The 20,047-nt window shown below is 38.1% G+C and overlaps 1 protein-coding gene across 2 annotated transcripts; it reads left to right on the forward strand.

The window, feature by feature from the left end:
* Positions 1-276: 276 nt before the first annotated feature.
* Positions 277-17,286, forward strand: DEPDC1B (DEP domain containing 1B). Of its 2 annotated transcripts, XM_058043646.1 has the most exons (11): positions 277-324; positions 765-1,030; positions 4,948-5,083; positions 7,301-7,428; positions 10,137-10,267; positions 11,325-11,372; positions 11,837-11,977; positions 14,143-14,309; positions 15,789-15,965; positions 16,624-16,809; positions 17,125-17,286. In XM_058043646.1, the coding sequence occupies exons 1-11, from the start codon at positions 277-279 to the stop codon at positions 17,284-17,286; spliced, it is 1,590 nt and encodes a 529-aa protein (XP_057899629.1). The 2 variants fall into 2 exon arrangements, with proteins under 2 accessions (XP_057899629.1, XP_057899630.1); XM_058043647.1 differs by lacking the exon at positions 16,624-16,809.
* Positions 17,287-20,047: the final 2,761 nt, after the last annotated feature.

The following is a 20,047-nucleotide window of genomic DNA, read 5'->3' on the forward strand; positions in this document are numbered from 1 at the left end:
ATTTTCTGCCCGTTGTCTCCTGTCCTGCGCAGAGCCCGGCACGGCGCGGCCCCGCGGCACGCCCGCCCGCTGAGGCCCCCGCACGGGGCCGCCCCCGCCGCCCGGGACGGGGCCCCTCAGCGCCCCCTGGCGCTCGGCTCCCACCCCACCCCCGCCCCCGCCCCGCCAATCCAGCACGGCGCGGGCCCGTCACGTGCCGCGCCCGCCGCCCAATGGGCGAAGGCGGCGGCGCCCGGCTGGATTCAAACGCGGCGCGGAGCCAGCGCGGCCGCGCCCATGGAGCCGCGGCTGGTGGGGCCCGGGCCGTACCGCGCCACCCGCCTGGTGAGTGCCCCCGCCGCCGTCCCCGACACCGCCGCCCTCCCGCGCCGCTGGCCCCCGCGGCCACTCGCCCTCCGGCCTCCTGGTGCCGGCCGCTGCTCCCAGGCCGCGTCTCTGCGGGGCGGAGGCGCCCGCGGCTGGCGCGGAGCAGAGGCCGGCAGGGCGGAGCGGCAGGTTGTGCCTTTTGTCCCGGTAAAACCTAAGGGAGGCTAGAGCTGTATCCGTAGGTCCGGTGGTAGTATGGGGCTAAATATTTCAGCCGCCTAAACCTGGTGTTTGTTCTCGGGTCGCCACAGTTTAAATCCTGGGCTTAGGTTTCGGTGTTGTTGTGAACGCAGACGGTGACAAAAGGGTGTAGCTCTGTTTACAGAGCCGGCTGCGTTCTGGCCGCAGGAAAACCTGGGGGGAGAGCTCCCGTAACGACTGGCTTTGTTCTTTCCCAGTGGAACGAGATAATCGAGCTCTTCCGTGCTGGGATGCCCTTACGGAAGCATCGCTGTCGTTTCAAGAGCTACGAGCGATGCTTCAAAGCCTCGGAGGCAGTGGAATGTTTGCATGAGCTGCTTGGCTCTAACCAAAATTTTGGCCCAGAAGTGACTCGCGATCAAACGGTTAAGCTGCTTAAAAAATTTCTGAAAAATCATGTAATCGAAGATATTAAAGGAAGGTGGGGCAAAGAGGACTTTGAAGACGATGGCCGTTTATATAGGTAAGCCTCTATAGGGTGATAAAAAACCCCTAGTTTTTTGGAAACAGGGTGTAATAACTCTTGCTCGTGTCTTACAAGCATTTTTGCAGAATGCCTCTGAAAAGTGTTGACACGTTTTCCCCTTTTCCTTTTAAAGACTTTAATTTTCTTAGTAATGGGTAGCTGTCGTGACTTCATGTTTGTCTTCAGTTTTCTTGTCTATTCTGAAATGTTTTTGAAGGTCACTTCTATTCAGTTGCATTCTTTGAATATCAACAAAAGCTTTTGCAGCTTTCAAATGGTATTGAGTTCTCATTGCTGATGGCAGACATCAGGTTTGTTGGTGCTGGAAGAGTACGTATTAGGACACATAGGTGGAAGTGAGAATGCCATTGGTCACCCAGCTCCAATTGTCCTCCTTCACCCCAACCTCCTGACTATTTTGGTTGCCATCTCCACCTTCTTCGGAGAAAAGAGAAAGGCCTTCTGAATCTAAGAAATTTATAACATTTTTTATGCTCCTTAGTTTGTAGATGGACAAGGGACAAAGCTTTATTTGCTTATCCTTAAGGTTGGTTCCTTACTAATCCCTGTTGAACATCTCGGCTGGTGGCTTGTTAACAGAGGAGAAGAAATTTCAGTGTAATAAAAGCTTAGCATTAATGGACTGGATTCTTTGGCCTCTTGTGACCTCAGTTAAGGTTTGAGTGGACAGAAGTTGCAGGGTTTGCATTTGTACCATCTTCTAGTGTCCTGTTTGGTGCAGAAGTATTATAAAGATCACCATTACTTCAAGTCTAGATCTGTAACTTTTATCATGGTGGCCCTTCTTTTGAGGAAATGGGAGTTCTCATCATGCAAAACATTAGGGAAAATAGGCTAGCAATAAGTTTATGCTTCTACTTATTATAGCTATTATTACATACTCAAATTTTACATATTCATTTTAAGTAATGATTTCTTAATATTCTCTTTGGGGAAATATGTAGAACTGAATTCCCACTTGATATATATTAAGTCAATTTTTCATTTTGCTCTATTGATCTTTTTATTTCTGATATTAATTCTTGTCAAAAGATTTATTATGGGGTTTGATAACTGCTGGTGTTATTCTGTATTTCTTTGGTTTGGTTTTGCTGTGTTTGTGTGGCTGTGGGGTTTTTTGTTTATTTTGCATTAGCATGAGTATATGTTCAAATTATTTTGTTCTTTTATTTATTTGTATTTTCAGTCATGACTTTACTGAGCTGCAGGCTGTGGAAGTTGGCTGGGTGAAATATTTCTGTTCTAATTTTCTGCATGCTCTGCCTACTGATCTGCTATTGGGCAACAGAACTCTTATTATATATTTTGTTGTGATGTTCTTTCTCCCTCTCCCACTGAAAAAATAACTAACTGAACTTTTTTCAGTTAAAAATTTATACCTTTCATGCATCTTGAACTGGAGCCAGCTTTTTTCCTCACTGGGCTTGGTGCATAAATAAGCTACATACGTTATTCGCGGCTTTAAGTATCAAGACATGCTTCTCCCCTGTTTAAGCGGTTAGACGCCGGTTTTCCAGCCTATTTTAGTGCTGCATTCAATGTCCTGGCAGCTCCCTCTGGTGGGCTATCCTAATGCTACATGTAAAATACCGGGTGTTTTCTCCTCACAGTGCTGATGGAGGTAGTTGTACGAGTCAATTCTAGTGACGGTGCTAACTTTGGAAAAGTTATATGCTTCGTACCTTCTGTATAAATTTGTGTTAACATGCTGTAATGGCACACTGTGGTACACAGTTGTGTCACTCATTTACTTCACATATAAGTGTAGCTGTCTGCTCTTGTTCATCCACAGAGTATGCAAAAGAAATATTGCCAAAAGCTGGATTGCGTGAGAATATTTGGCAAGTATTAAACATGAAGATGAGATCTAATGTGACTTCTAAAAATAGCAAAGACTTATCAGTGTCTCCTGACTTACTGGCTCAGCTGAGTCTACAATAATGAATGAGAAGTTACATTTTGGGAGCTGTTGGGCTTTATTCTTTTTCTTGGAATCTAAGCCAGTCTATTGAAAGCAAAGGGGTTAGCACTGTTGCAATGATAGCAATCTTTCGGGAATTCTGCAATATTGTTATATCTTGTTATATTGTTATAACAAGATATAACAATATAAGTAATATTGTTGTATCTTGGACATCACTGCTAGTTGACTTTGTTCAGGATCCTTTGTTCTGGACACAAACAGGTATCTCTAGTTCCTCTTTTTATAAAGTCCCCAAACTAGTGTTGCTGGCTATAACCAATTCTGATCTTGGTGTGTCAGCCTTGGAGTGTTTCTCGATCCTTTGCTTTGAGTGACATTAATCCTTCTTCATCTAGATCTTGCTGTAATGCTACCTGAGAAAGGGGAATGCACCTCCTTTTTGTGACTGTAAGAACAACTTCTTTTACTGATTGTTTGCAAATCAGGGCAGCAAATGACACAAAGCTAAAAATTGTGAAGAACTGGAGAAGAAACAGGAAACTACTGAGAATAGTGTAAGGCAAAGGAAAAAGGCTTGCAGATATGTGGGTATGTTCTATTTTAACATTAAACTCTTAAGAAATAATGAATATCTGAAAAATGGTTGAGAACACTCAACAGCTGAACATCTGCCATGTAGTCTGGCTTACCATTAAAAAACAGAGTAAATCTTGCAGGATGAGAGTCAGGTACTTGCTTCGGGTTCTGGGGATTTGTCTGATGGGGGTGATATCTCTGTGTTGCAGATGTGCTGTTGAAGGGCACTGTGGAATATGCTCAGTGTGTGTGGTCAAAACAATGTGTTTAACCATTCAGTGTAACAGTACTGGACTAACCAAACTGCAGAACAAATCTAAATGAAAAACTTATTAAATGTTTCAAGTGCCTTTAGAGGATGAGGTGACATTTTTGAGAAACTTGAGAGTTTCCCAAGCATTTTTTCTGGGAGGATACATACGTATACTTTCCAGCAGTGTGCAAGTTTTTGTTGCAAAGTCACTGACGTATCTGTCTTTTACATTCTGTTTTAAAAAAGTTAATGAGGCTTAAGCAGTTGCTTAAAGCATCAGCAATCTCAGCATCTAAAACCTGGGTGTGCAAGTCAACAGGATTGGATCTGGGCCAGTCTGAAGAGGTGTTTCCATTGAACTGATTTGTCTTTCTGATACGCTGTCATTAGTTCCCTTATACATGCTCTGACCTGAGCTTAGCAATAATTTGGTGCTGGTCAGCCTGGATAGTTTGTTTTCCTTCTTTTCTACAAGAGCTGGTTTAGGGCTTATTTCTGCTAATTTCTTCAAGGCACTTCTTGAAATGCCTTAAGAAGTCAAATAGTTACCTGCAAAACCAGCTGGAAAAAAGAACTGCAGGATATGATCCAGAAAAGAACTGCAGGATATGATCTTCGCACAGAAAGCATGTAAACGCAGAAGGACCTGGTAATGTGGGCAAAACTTTGTGTGGACACTTGCATGCACTCTAACTAAGTCTGAGTGTTAGTCATGTGGCTTAGCTATGTAGCTTTTCTTTAGGAAATGCATGCTAACAAAGCACTTGACATGGGGGAAAACACCCCCACGGCTTTTTCAGCAGAATCAACATCTCTTAGTGAAGATCTATGTCATTGTCTATGCAAAGACCGCTAGTGCCATAAGAGACGCACTGGGGAGCAGAGATTCACCCAAGGCTCAGCTATGTCGTGGGAGGTACAAAGCACCTGAACTGTTGTGGAGCAGCAGCTGGAGGGCAAACAAGACACTCCACGATGTTTTACATATCATGCAACACCAGTCTACAGCGAACTAAGTTGGGCTGTGAATGTCCAAAGCATTTGTTGTATTTTTGCATGTGAAGGCTGACTACAGTTTTGCATTGGTAAATAGGGATTAGATTGGCATTCAGAGACTTTAAAAATGTTCTCTAATTGTAGATTTCCTCCTTCCTCGCCACTGAAGTCATACCCAAAGAAACCTTCATGTGGAAAGGAAGTAATTAAATTTCCAGACTGGAATGAACCAAGGGCTGGCCCTTCTCAAGAGCCCATCCCAGTGAAATCCGTCGCAATGGTAAGGCACCCAGTTTTATTTCCCCAGACAAAAGCATATTTGGAAAGCAAAACTGAGCTGATGACCTCTGTGCTGTGTCACAAAATACTTGCTTGTAAAATTAAATGCTAAATATTTTTATTCTAAACTTTGGTGAAGTTGAGTTTTTCTTAAAATTTGCCGGAGAATTAATATTTTAGTGTTTTTTGTGCTACACGTTAAAATGCCCTCAGGAACCTGAGTTCCATATGGGTGTATTTTCCCATAAATTTATTCCAGTTTGCTGAAATTCCAATAGGGCATTTATTATATTACCAGACAAAATAGTCACACTGTAACTCTTATTTGGACACTTCAGATATCAGAATATATACAGTTATTACAACCTTCCTAGCTGCTGTAAGTACTGACTCAATTTCCTTTTCTATAAGGAATATGTTTTGGCTAAGGAGCAGTGGTCCTGGTTTTTCAGTTATCCTTTGTAAGCTCAGGAAGTCATCTGGCCTCATACTTATGTGGATTGATCCAGCCTTTATAAAATGGTTGGAAAAACTTGGTTTTATTAGTAAACCAAAATTGTATCAACTCTGTTCACCTTGACATAGTAAAAGAATAGGCTTCTGTGTATATATTCTGAGGTCTTACTTCAGTGTATCTTATATGTGTGCGTTCTCATAATTTGTGAACTAAGGATTTCGTTGATGATTTTTGCCTTTCTATTACTGCCCTGCAGAGCAGGAGTCTAGCCTTAGATTTTTTGATAAACCATAGTCTATTTGGAAAAGTAGCTCCTACCATTTTGCTGGATATCTCAATGTTCTGAATGAATGGTTATTCCATACTTACAGTCCAACTGTGTACAAATCATGCTGTACTCTTCATGTACAGCAAGCTTCTGAAGAGGAAAGGCATGGTCCTTAGTGCTTCAATAGTAGATAGAAGAAAAGATGGTGCCAAAAGGAGAAGAAAAGATGGTGCCAAAGACAGGAAATGAGAATGAGAAGGTGGAGTATTGTAGTTACTGAGCAAGTGTCTGTTGAAGGTGTAACATATTACAGCCTCCAGCTGTGCCCTGAATTTCCATCCAAGCATCCTGGCCTGATAAGAATTAGCAAAAGTCTGCATCTGACTTGTATGCAACAGCATAGAGTTTGGCATAGCTCAAAATCTCTTCCATTTGCAGTTTGGATTAATACATTGGACTGTAAGTGAGGCAAAGCTACAAGCTTCTTTCTGCTGCCTCTTTTATAATTAGGTCTAGCTTCCAATTCAATGCTGAAGTAGACAGCTGAAAATTATGGTACCTTGAATTGCTTCAGCATCAATCTGAGCACTTAGTGGCTGTGTGTAGATTGATGAGCATGGTTGTATGTCATGAAATACTGATGTGAAAGACCAGACCCTTAATTTCAGAGGGTACTATTTGCTTCCAACTAGCTCTAGTCTAGTCTGCCATGGAATGAGAAACAATTAGTGCTTGGAGTATTTAAGTGCATTTCTGGAATGCATTTTGTGGTCTGGTTATAAGGAAAACTTTTAATGTGCTTTAGTGCTGGTCTGTAGTGTAAATCAAAGAGCTGGAATGATTAGGAGTTTTCCCTTGAAAAGAATGCTGCTGATAGAAGCTGCAGTGTATGTCCACCCATTGATACCTTGATGACAATGTTCAAGAATAAACTTGGATATGAAGGTTGCAAAAAGTATAGTGGTCTTCTGCACTCTCAGCTTTACTTTACACTTTTGTGATGGTGGACTAGATCTGACGGGTACCTTCAGATGTAGTGATTTGCTTTTACTTTCTTTATGTATAGAACCTGTTATTAAACTTAATGTTTAGTTATTTTAGTATATGCTGAGCAAGGATTTTTTTTTTCTAATTCGTTGGTATCATAATTCTCCAGTAACTTTTCCATAAACAGATGGTTAATCTTAAAATGGCAGATGAACTGATTTTAATCATGAATAGGACCTGAACATAGGATTAAAGGACATTGACTCCGAACTCTAATGGTTATTCTGACACATATAATTTTTCAGCTTTGGAACAAGTTATGGAATTGAGAAGCAATGTGTAAGATTGAGAAAATATTTCATTTCTCTTAGACACAAATACTTACCTTGCATCCTGAAGACTTCACTGGAATTTAAGAACACTTGCAATTTTGTACTATAAATGTTTTATACTGTTTAACACTTGAAAAGCCACCAATTAATGAGGAGTGTTTTTTCTGATTTCAGAACTCTGAGATGTGGTACAAGCGACACAGCATAGCTATCGGGGAAGTACCAGCATGCAAACTTGTGTTCCGTAGAGAACTAACACAAACAAATATAGAAGAGATATGGAAATCCATGACTTTATCACGGTGAGTATACTTATGAGTCATTTGCTCTTATAGTAAAACTGTGTAGTAGGTAATAGTCTTGTCTATCTTCTCTGGTAATACTTGTAATTTCACCCACTCACTTTTTATCGTTGCCTTCAAAGCCATAGTGTCTAGACTAACTCTACCACTTGTTATTTGGCTAGCAAACTCAGCAAATAAAGTCTGAAAAAAACCTTCACTGTGCTTAGTGCCTTTTGACTTCTGCACATTGTGTTATACAATTCTTTGTTGTGTGGGCTTTGTCTTGTTTAATCACCTTTTTCTCTGTCTCTTTTTCTTGTTGCTAGGAAATAAAAGCACTTATGTAGAAGTGCTATGGAACCTTTCAATGGCAAGTACAATACTTTGTATGAGATAAATGACATAGCTAGTTGAGTGCTGAAGCTTTGAGATTCAGCTTAGAGATTCATTTACTACATTCAAATGGAATCTCCTATGCAAAGTTAAAGCTATTGCTTTGGACTATTTCTGCAGAGGAAGAAATAATATACACTAATGATATTACAGCATGGTTGAGGTCTTACTAAGAATGACTTTAGTGTAAACCTAGCACATTATCTGCAAGTAATGCACTTGCTGCTGAGGTGAGCAGTTTTGGTGACAGCATGATGGGCAGCAGATGGCATGTGTATTCTGGGTTTCCTGAACCAAGGAAACTTCAGGGGAATGGAGAGACACCCTGGTAGACTAGAGCTCACATGGCAGCAGCTGATAGGACCCGGACAAGTGAGACCAGGGGCAGTGGTGGCCAAGCCCTCCTTCACATAAAGCTCCCTATAGAGCTCTACCAACCAAAAGACCATGGTGGGCAAACAGGGTTGGCACAGCAGATTGTGTGGAAGGATGCTGAAACCCTGACAGCTTGATCAGTGAGCAGTAGCATTCATGTGACAGAAAGTCCTGGACTCTTTAAGTTTGATGATTGACACTGGAATTCCCACAGTTCTGTGCTGGAAAAGTATGACTGTGGGAATAGGGAGACTCACAACTGACGCTGAATTTGTTTGAAATTTTCTGCTCAAGCTGGATGTGCTTAAAGCTATGAAGCCCAATGGGATTAATCCCAGGGTATTGAAAGAGCTGGATGATGTTATTGCAGGATCTTTCTCCTTATTTTTTCATTTATCTTGGAATTCTAGAGAGGCCTCTGTTGTCTGGAAGCTGGCAACTATTTTCTCAACTTTAAGAAAGCAAAGAACAAAGACCTTGTTAATTACAGGCCTGTCAGTATCACTTCAGTGCCTGTAAAATTATGGAAAATTATTCTGGGAGTTAATAATAAAATATTTGATAGACACACAGTCATTGGTCATAGCCAGCACAGTTTCAAAAAGGGAAATTACTATGTAACCAATTAAATTTTCTTTTATGACAAGGTCACCCATCTAGTTGACCAAGGGAAACCAGTTGATGTGGTTTATTTGCATTTAAGCAAAGCTTTTGATATTGTCTCTCAGAGTATCCTTCTAGATAAATTGTCCAGCATGCAGCTTGATGAGCCCCATAATATTGTTGGGTGAGCAGCGGCCTCTTGGGTCAAGCACAAAGGATTGTGGTAAATGTGGTTATCTCTGGTGGGCAGTCATCAGTGGGGCTCTGCAGGGCTCCATTCTAGGGCCAGAGCTCTTTCATGTTTTCGTAAATGATATGGATGGGGGAATTGAATGTACCTTAAGTTTGTCCATGATACTAGGTTAGAAGGAACTTTGGACTCCTTCAAGGGTGGACAGGGCCTGCAGTGAGATCTGGATAAAGAGCTGTACAGTCACCAAAAGCTTTGAGAAAGCTGAAGGGTGCCCTCAGTGCAGCCTACAGTTTCTGGAGAGGGGAGTGGGGGGAGATGTGGAAGATCTCTGGTAACCAGTGATAAGACAAGGAGATGGAATCAAGCAGCTGGGGAGGTTCAGACTCCCTCCACATTAGGAAAAGGTTCTTCACTGGGTACTGGAACTGCCTCCCTGAAGAAGTGGGCACAGCACCAAGCCCTACAGAGTTCAAAGAGCATGTTGGCTGTGCTTTCAGTTACATGGTATAGTTTTAGGTATTAAAATTACTAGACCTTTTCTAGGTATAAAATAAAACTTTTTTAGGGCTATGAAGATTGTGAAGGGTCTAGAAGGGAAGACATGAGGAGTGGTTGAGATCTTCTGGCTTCTTAACTTGGAGAAGAGGATGCTGAGAGGACATTGCAGTGCAATCTGTGATGGGAAGTAGAGGAGAATACACTGATCTCTTCTCTGTGGTGGCCGGTGACAGGACTGAGGGAATGGCTTGAGGTTGTCACTGGAGGTTTAGGTTGGATATTAGGAAAAGAGTCCTCATCCAGGGAGTGGTTGGGCACTGGAACAAACTCCCCAGGCAAGTGGTCACAGCACATAAGCCTGACAGAGTTCAACAGGTGTTTGGACAGTGCTCTCAGGCATGTAGTATAATTTTTGTAGTTGTGCTGTGAAGAGCCAGGAGTTGACCTTTGTGGATCCCTTCCAGTTTCGGGCATTCTATAAATCTAGGCAGTTTTGTGAGAAGCGGGAATTGCGATGAATGGTCCTTATGGCTGTCATCTAACTGGAGATATTCTCTATGAAATGAATTTTTTTTCTGAATTGTATCCTAATTGTATCCTAATACCTCGTGTTTGCCTTTTCCAGATTAGATGGTGTATGACCTATGTTTATGTATTTTTGCAGATTACAAAAGGTGTTGGGTTTGGATTCTCTGGATGAAGTGTTAGACACAAAACTTGTGAATTCAAAACATATAGTTCAAAATGTATATAATGTCAATAAGCAAGGCATTGTCACTTTAGAGGACAAATCAAGTGAGTATTTTAGAAATTTTCTTTTTTTTTAAATATTGCAATCTACTTTGTAAAAACTCTAGTTTTTACAATGCTATTGTTTTTAAAATGCTATTGTTCTCCTCTGGTATCCCAGTAGTTAGAGTCAGCATTTATTCTATATTTACTCTCTTAAACAGATTCCGGCTTTAGTAGGGCTGAAAAATGAATGTAAGACAGCAGCAACTTTTTACCATTTATAAATACAGAGATATTAATCACTTCAAGGTAACTTTCTTGGCCCTATCCTTTTAATTACCCAAACTGGAGTGTTTACATGAAGAAAAAATGTATTAAAAGTACATTGACAGATCCAAAATGTACATTGGGTGAGTTTTTGGTATTAAAAATTGTGAGAGAGCGAAGATGTGCATTGAGAGAGTTTTGAGTTTTGAAGCTAGTGCCATGTTTAAAAGTGGTTTGCACATCAGAGAAAAAATAAAGCATCTTTACTGCTCTGATCTATCACAGTATTGCCACCAAGATTTTAATGAGATTTGCAGAGAAATTTAAATATGACATTAAAACCTGGTTTGGTTGTGAATAAAACTGCCTTCAGAGCATATCTGTGCTCATTTCAAAGGCAGTTGGACCATCTCAAAATATCAACTTTCTCCTAGCAGAAATGGCAAAACTGAATATATGAGTGCTTTTCGTCATCTTGGGTACAAAGTAAACACTTCATCGTATAGCACCAGGGAAGGCTGTATCTAGAACTGGTTTAGTCTGACCTTTTTTTTTTTTTTTTTTTTTTTTTTTTTTTTTTTTTTAGAGTAGGTAAAAGATTTGTAATATGACCTGTTTTGCTGATTGAGCTGCAAGGGCAGAATGCATAACTGTATGATAGTAGTGCAGGTACTGAAGTATAGATGTAATTCAGGCTAGATCCTACATTAAGGTATAGCCTGCCTTTGGAGTCACTTGATTTACCACACAGGAGGAATGTTAAATTGTTTTCAGATTTGCTTTTGTCTAACATTGAATATTTTTCTTGTTTTTTCTTTTTTGTCATTTTAATTTCTGTTTCTTCCCTTTGCAGAGGAACTACCTCATTGGATATTATCTGCAATGAAATGTCTAGTAAATTGTAAGTAAATTCAGAAGGGGAGAAAGATCCCACAAACAACCCACCCCCCAAAAAATAAATTGAACTGACTGTGTCTATACCACTCTATTAAATCCTGTATACAATGATTTTTTAAAAGAAAGTTGGAAAAGACTTGTTAGAATGTATTCTCCTTCCAGTGTAGCTTATTTCAATTAATTATATAAAGGTTTAGCTAGTCTATTAATGTTTTTCCTCTACTTTGTATCTCACTAGACCTATTTGGAATAGATCAGTAAGTAGTAGATCAATAAAGTTTCACTTATTTTGAAGAATTAATCTTTTTTTTTATTTTTTTTTTCCTTCTAATGATCCATTTTAATGGGCTGGATTAGAAAACACTGATCTGCTCAGTGGCTGAAAATCAATATTCTCTCTCTTTTTTTGTTTTTTTTTTTTTTTTTTTTTTTTTTTTTTTTTTTTTTTTTTTTTTTTGTTCTTTGTAGGGCCCAGCTGTTCAGATCTGAAGCAGCCTACGTACTCAGGCTTTGAAAGAGATGTCTTCAAAACGATAGTGGACTACTTTAGCCAGATGAAAGAGCCTCTTCTCACATTTAATTTTTTTGATGTTTTTGTTAGTGTGTTAGGTAAGTAGTTTGGAATCCAATGAAAAAACTATTCTTTAGAGTTAATTTTCTGGAGTTATTTTACCTTAAATAATATCACAGATTAATTACTTAGGGCCTATCCTTTCCATTCTACATAGAGAACAGTTTAATATTTAAATTTATTTCATATCACACAGTGGTTTTATTTTTGTGTCTTTTTAATCACATTAGTTCAAGTCTTTCATTGCTTGTCTTTATATTATTAAAGGCCTCTGTTCATTGCTCAGCATGCAACAGATGGATTTTAATAGATTTTTCTTTTTTTACAAGTGCTTAAATGTCTTAAAAACTCTCATAATCTTTTAGAAATTGCTTGACTAAAGTCTAGATTAGAAAGGATTAGGGCTTTAAGTACAGTTTTTAACCCTGGAAATATGATATTTAAAGGGAATTGAAATACTATGTTGCTTTAATTTAGAAATGTCATTAACTAATGTAGTGTTTAAAAGAAGCAATGTTTTAGTTATTAAATAGAACTTTCCAGAGTTCACACTATATTAAAATTGACAATTCTGATCCTACAGATGGCTTACTGAAAGACAGTAAATAGAAAGACAGTAAATAGTAAGACAGTAAATATTTGATTATATTTTATGTAATCAAATTTCAGAAAGAACAATTGAGTTGAAAAGTAAAACCGCTTTGTAGCATGTTAGTTTTTTGAGCTTCTTTCTGTGTGAACAACAGTGTTTTTAGTAAACTATTGAGATGAGAAAGGAATATAGAATGACACTTCTGTTTCTGGAATTTAGTATATATACTTTGTGAATTGTCAATCTTGCTTCATATGGAATATAAATCAATTTTCTGACTTAATTTTTTTAATCAGCTCTTGTTTATGTCTTTAAAACTTATTCTTCTGCTTTCATATTCTGTTTCTGTTTGCTTTTCCATTTTTTTCACATCTTTCAGGTTTTACTACTATCATTTCACACTATTTTGTAAATGTAAAAGTTGAAGAAAGAATTCATGCCAGTATGTATGTGGAAGCAATGAATATTGTGCTGTTTCAAGAAGTCAAACATTAATTTTGTGATCTCTTTAAAAAAAAGTGAAGTGTTGATATGGAATCATTCCTTACTCTTCTAAGCATATGCATCAATATGCATGCCAAATCTTCCTTTGAAGTTAGAAAAAGCTTTACCATGAAAATTAGCTTCAGTATTTTACCCCTCTCCTTGAAATGTCTTACCTAGTCCACACTTCTTTTCCAATAAGAAACAGTTTCCATCATGGAGTTTACCAGAATGGTGGATGAGGAGACAGCAGTGGATACTGTTTATGTTGAGAGCAGTAAGGCTTTCAACACTTGTGTTCCATTTCATCCTTCTAGGAAGTACAGGCTGGATAGGTGGGTAGTGAGGTAAACTCAGAAATCCCTTCAGTTGCTGGGCTCAGAGGGTTGTGATCTGTGGCACAAAGTCTGACTGGATGTCAGTCAGTGGGAAGCATGCCAGGGCTGGTAGTGTGGCCAGTAATGATTATCACTTTGTTAATGACCAGGGAGGTGGCACATTCTGTCCTAAACTTGGGCACAGTGCCCTAAACAAGCATGCAAATTAAAATGGGGAAGAGTAGCTTATGCAGCAGTGTTGTAGTACCATGCAGAATAACCTCGACTGGCTGCAGAAATGGGTAAACAGGAATTAGAAAAGGAGAAATGTCAATTCCTCTCCTGAGGAGGAATAAGCAGAATTAGGCACAGATTTAATATCTATAGGTGTCAGGCTCATGTATAAGCACATTTTCTTTCCCTGTGATTGTTGTCACAGATGTAACAATTTATCTAACATGGTTGCTATATCTGTGCATACCATTCAGTTGTGTTTAGTGCTGAGGTAATAAAAGAGCAAAGGATGAAAAAAAATGCTGTAATTTTTAGTGTATTCTAATATTTAGAGTTATTGATTATGGCTATCAATGTCTTCCAGTGCATCAGAAGAAAATCTTCTAAAAACTTAAGTCCTAGTAGTCCAAATCTAGTGATATCTCCATTCCATTCTCATTGGGGAATGGAGCTCTAAGGCAATCTTGAGTGAATAAGAAGGGAATTTTGGGAGTTAGATTTAGAAATGTTATGTTAAATGTTATGGAAATATATAACTGAGAAATGTTCCCCAACCTTCTGATCTCATATAAACCAGGACTGCTGCAAAAACCTAGCAAGGCTGTAGAAGCTCTTCAGATATCTTGCCTCCTACTTCCGCCAGAAAATAGGAAAAGACTACAGCTTTTGGTGAGAATGATGGCAAGAATTAGTCTAAACCAGGATTTGCCACGTCTTTCTGAATCAGTGAGGACCAGAACTTTGGTATGTATAAGTGTAAGGTAAAAGGTCTGGACAGATTTTGGAGAACAGGTTAAAGATTCTTACTGGAGAGTATGAACAAAATACAATTTGCTTGTTTGGGGAACTGGTTTGTATGTCCCAGCTATTTGGAAAGCTAATCTGGATTTGAATAAAGTGGGATTTCATGGCAATTTGTGAGCACACAAAGAATTTGCTCAGAATTTAGAGGTTTCCTTACCTTTCCAAGTTAAATCACCACTGAATTCACTATTGAGTAGGAAAAAGCACAAACAAACAAGCAACCCCCAAGAACAATCAAAATCAACCAAAAAAACAAAGCAGATGAAGTCTCTGGTGTTCTTTATCACTTCAGACAGTGTGAATGAAAAAGACTGCCTGTTTCAGTCATAGCTAAAAATACGGAGCTGAATGTTCTGATTTACCTGTTTTCAGCCATTCAAAAAAACTAAAATCCCACCTGTTTATTTCAGTAGTTGTTTTTTTTTTTCACCACACAGAAGTGTCTTAAAGTAAGCTCCAATTTTTGCTAATTCTTCTGTAGGAACATATGTAGTGATATTACTACACTGATGTGTGTAACAACATCTTATTACAAAGTCATTAGGCATAACTATTCTGACGAGCTAACAACATATATTTATTTTGTTTAATTTAAAAGTCTTTGAAAATTAAGTGCAATGGAAAACTAAGCTGCAGAGCTATTCTCTAAAAACCATATAACAGCATGTACAAATCTAAATGTGCTCCACAGCAATTAAGTTTTTAGAGAACTCTGAATAGCATTTGATTAAAATAATTAAATTTTTTACTGCCAAGGTTATAATTTAATTAACTGTAAGTGGTCTTTCATTAAAATTATTGTTGTAATTGAAATGTTGATTTTAGAAGTGAATCCTTGTAGTCTGAGTGTTTTGTACAAAGTATTAATTCAGCAATGTAATGTATGGTACATCACAAAAGTCTTTATTAAAATCTTCTGTGATTTTAATGTTATAAGTGATTGGTGCACAAACAGAAACTCTTGTAAGTGAGTGCTTGAGCACAAGACTACCTGAAGTTAACTAGACCTGAAATTTTATTTGATGATTTCAGAATAGTGGTTTCAGGTTTTTTCTCTGGTGCCTAATTTCTATTAAATTCCTGTGTTATTTTAAAAAGAATCTCTAAATACATATACCCTCTTCAAATAGCCATGTGAAGTGGCTATTTGACAAAGTCTTGAGAATTAAATGGAATTCATTCATTCTATATCTAAAGTCAGGAGTGGATTATCTGTATGAAGCAGGAGCAATCTTCAGTGCACTCACATGTCACTGTACATAATACATCTAAAAAAATATTGATATGTTTGAAGTACAGTAAGTATTGTGACGTTAAAATATTTGTTCTAAAAGTTCACTTTTTAAATGTAGCCTGATTCTCTACTCCTCACTCCCAAACAGAAACATATATTATAATGGTGTGTGTATTTTCTCTCAGATGGTTCAGGCATTTTCCCGTTGTATTCTCTGCTCAAAGGATGAAATAGACTTGGATGAACTTCTTGCTGCTAAACTAGTATCTTTTCTCATGAATAATTATCAAGAGATCTTAAGTGTTCCTTCTGCTTTAAAGTCTTCCATAGAGGATCATGTTGCACATCTCCAGAGAGTCCAAGTAAGTATCTAGTGAGAAAGCCTCTTTTGTCTCTCTGTTTCTAGACTGAACTTATCCTTTGTTCTCCGAAGATCGACAGTTCTTACAAGGTTTTGTTCTGTCTCTGTTAGCTTTTGAGATCTAATTAATTTTGACTACTGATATTCAAGCACAATTATGTTTAAATAAAACTAAACAAATATTGAATTTGTTTAGAGATGAGAAGTCTCAAATATGTTTTCCTGTTTGTCAGCACGATCTTCCCATGGAATGGGCAAACTATGTTTGTGGTAGTGAAGAAAACAGAATTATTATAAAGTGTTTTCATTCTTGTTCTTTTTTTTTCCCCCTTTAGAACCATCCTTACTTGCTCAGTTTTTTCATCTGTTTCCTGATACCGTAATTTCTTTTTGTTCAAAGATGATTTTTAGTTCTTTTGTTTATTTCCTACTAGAAAAGTAATTTTGAACTTATTTCAAAAGCTGAATAGGCTTCCTTTCTGTCATGTTTTTTGACTTACTGGAACTCACTCAATTAGGGCTGGAGATAAAAATTACAGTTCAAGCTCTGTTCAGTATTTCCTCTACTTAATGTCTTGGAGTGGTCAATTGATTAAGGCAATCTATGCAAGTGTTTTGCAGAAAACCTAGCTATTTTTTTTTTTTTACTGTATCTTCAGATAAAATATGCTGGGGCTGATAGTGATGCAACACTTCCTCCTCCATCATTTTGTCACCAAATCACTACAGGTGAATTTGAATACCAAAGGGCAACTGGCTCTCAAGAACCACTGGCAGCTTTGTTGGAAGAAATTGTAATGAATAAAGAAATGTCTTTGAAGGATAAAAAGAAGAAGCTCAAGCAAGTAAATAAATTTTTCTCCAGAGTTTCTAATTTCAATTTGAAAATGTTTATCAAGTCTTAGACATGCATTCTTCTAGAGAAATACTGAAATTTGAAACAGTGGCTACACATGGGGATGTCAAGATTTATAATACTTTAGAACAACTATGCTGTGATGAACCAACCCAAATCAGAAATACTGCCTAATTTTCTATATAGCCGTGTAGAAAGTCCATTAGAGATATAATTTCCCCATTCCAGAAATGCAAGCTTCCCTTTAATAGTTTATTGTACGTGTTTGAATAAATTCTTAATTTGAATTAATGTACTTTTCTAGTTTCAGAAATCTTACCCTGAAGTGTACAGAGTACGATTTCCTAGCCCTGAAACTGAAGCGACGCTATTTCCTGAAAAAACTAAACAGAAACCACCAATACTGATGTGGGCCTTAAAAAAGCCTTTTCAGCCGTTTCATAGAACCAGAAGCTTTCGGATGTAAATGGTTTGAAATATATCAGCAAACAAACAGAGACACAGTGTATTGTCAATGGATCTCATGCAAAAGGAGCCTGAGCAGCATGTGGTTACTCAAAAAACCTACTGGGGATACTGCTAAGATCATAGAAAATGTTGAAAGAAGAGGAGACTATTGAGGTTGTAGTAATGTGAACCTCTATCAGTATTTTTGTAAAGCATTATTTTTTTAAATGTCTGTTACTTTAAAACAAGCAAAAAAAAAACGAAAAAAAAACTAAACAAACAAACCCACTGCACACTCAAGGGGATTATTCTATATATGGGTGATAATGTACACTTGCTGTGGTTTGTTTTGACTATCATTTTAAGGCCTAAATGTATTTGAATGTAATGTATTTTTTGTAATTAGTCAAGAGCTTTTTACCCTCCCTGAAAATGAGTGTCTTGCATAAACTAGGCTGTATTAGTGCACATATAGTGTGAGGAATTAACTTACTGTACATGCTTGAAAAAGTATGAAACACTGGATTTTGCTTTGCTTTTTGTGAGAGATTAATATTAAAAGCTAGTGATGCAATCAATTGGCTGTTTGCACCCCTCAACCACAGGGGAAGGGGAGTGTTTTTGGATATGCGGTTATGCAACTTTTTGGTCTGCCCAGGTGCAGAGGGGATGAGCACCCATCACCAGAGGATGACCATGACAAACCCACCTTTATGTAGCAGCAAGCTAGGGTTTGAAACAGATAAGGGAAAACACCTCCATGAAGCATATCCTGCAATGTGGCTGGTTTGCTGGTTTTTATCATGCCAATTTCCTCCCTTACACAACTGGCTCAGGCAGAAGATTCTCTCCCATCCTGAGAGGTACAGGAGCATTCACACTTAGGCCTGAGGGTGTTTATCCCTTCTGTTAAGGCAGAACTGGCTCAAATAAGCTGGCATGACAGAGGTGGGTCGTGTCTGCCTCCAGACTTATTTCTTGGGCCTGCCGCCAGAGGACTGCAAATGATCCACAGTGGTGCAAGAGACATTGTAAAACTCCTCCCTGAGGAGAAATACCTCAGCATTCCCACCTGAACCTGTGGAACCGATTGGACTTTGGGTTTCAGGGATTTCCCTTGGCCTTAATGGATTGAAATTGTAACTGTTACTTCAACCACTGGACATCTAAATTGCAAAAATCAGGTTTCATAGGGTGGTGATACCTTTCCTCTTCGCTATCTGTTCTTATTCTTTCTTTTTATTTTCCTTGTATATTTTCTCAGGTGTAATCATTTTACTTTTATATTGCTCTATTTCTATAGATAATAACCAAATCTGTTACATATTTCCTCTCCGTTTTAACCAAATTATTCCAAAATGAACCTGTTATCTGTCTGCCTGTCTGTCTGTCTATCTATCTAATCTTTTTATTTATAAAACCCCCACCATTCATTCAGGGTTGCATCACTCTAGTCTGCCCTGAGGGATCTGGTAACAAGAACCTCAGTTAACCTGCCTCAGGGGCAGATTGTAACATTGCTGACCCTAACTATTTTTGAAAAGTAGTTCTCAATTTCCTGATTCATATGGTGCATTACAGGTTGAGTGTACTTCCTTTCAAGTTCCATTAACTTTTTGTAATGCTGACCTATTCTGATAGGCAATGCAGCCTTTTCCTCCTATTTTCTTACTGCAATTTGTACAAAGCTGGGTGCTTGACAATAGAATGTACTTTATCAGAAAATTTTAAAGCCTTGAGGTTCCTCTAAAAATGGAATTCAAATATTGAAGTGGCATTGTAGCGTACATGCATTTATGGATTTGATTAATTTTGCATTATGAAATCTAGTGTGCCTATATCCTGATTGTACATATTGTAGTTGATTCTGAGACCACTTTTTTATCTATTAAAGCATTGCTCTTTTCCTGTGCATACCTAGAGTCATGAGTTCATGCTATTCATTAGAGATTTGAAAACCAGCATTTCATAGCATATTGAATGTCAGGGTAGTCTGTGCTGGAGAGAAGACACCTGACATCAACAAATTTCTGAAATTTTAGTAGAAAATGTAATGCAGTATTGACAGCATTTGTACCTTGCTAACTTCCTGACCAGTCAGTAAGTTTCATTATGTACATTACAAGGTGGTTACTTCTTGGGTTATAGATCGGGTTATTTCTTAGGCAGTGTGATATTGAACAGTACATCCTTTCATGATGTGTTCTCACAGAGATATTTGGACTTCATATCGATAATCTTAAGCAAATTTGATACAGAAAGATACACTTTTTAATAACTTTCTTAATTTTTAATTAAGAAAACATAAAAATTACTTTTAAAAATGGTCTCAGGCCATTTCTAACCTTTTGTGCTAGGTCTTCAAGGGTGAGAAAATCTTAGATATGTCATAGTATTCTGTGTATGTTTACATGCTGTCAAACTTTGACTGCAACTAAACTACTCACATGTATTTTGTTACTTCAGTAATCCATAGAGTATAATAATGAGCAAGGCTGCTTGGAAGCAAGTCTTGCATAAAAGTGGAAGCCCATCCTAAGGGATCTCTGCCACCACTTCCTAAATTGCAGAGGAGAAGTTGAAGCCAATATATCTGCCATTTGAAATAATCTTACTGCCTGCCAATAAGCCTTCTGCTGTCCTGTTGAAATTTCCCTATTATCTCTTTTAAAAAATATGTAGCCTTCCTGAGTCTATTTTAAATAGCAATTAAAGTTTACTGATTAGTTTTCATGATGAGAAGCTGAAGATAAGACTTATGATTTTATGAATTATCATTC

Source organism: Melospiza georgiana, chromosome Z, assembly GCF_028018845.1.
Source record: "Melospiza georgiana isolate bMelGeo1 chromosome Z, bMelGeo1.pri, whole genome shotgun sequence".
NCBI lineage: Eukaryota > Metazoa > Chordata > Aves > Passeriformes > Passerellidae > Melospiza > Melospiza georgiana.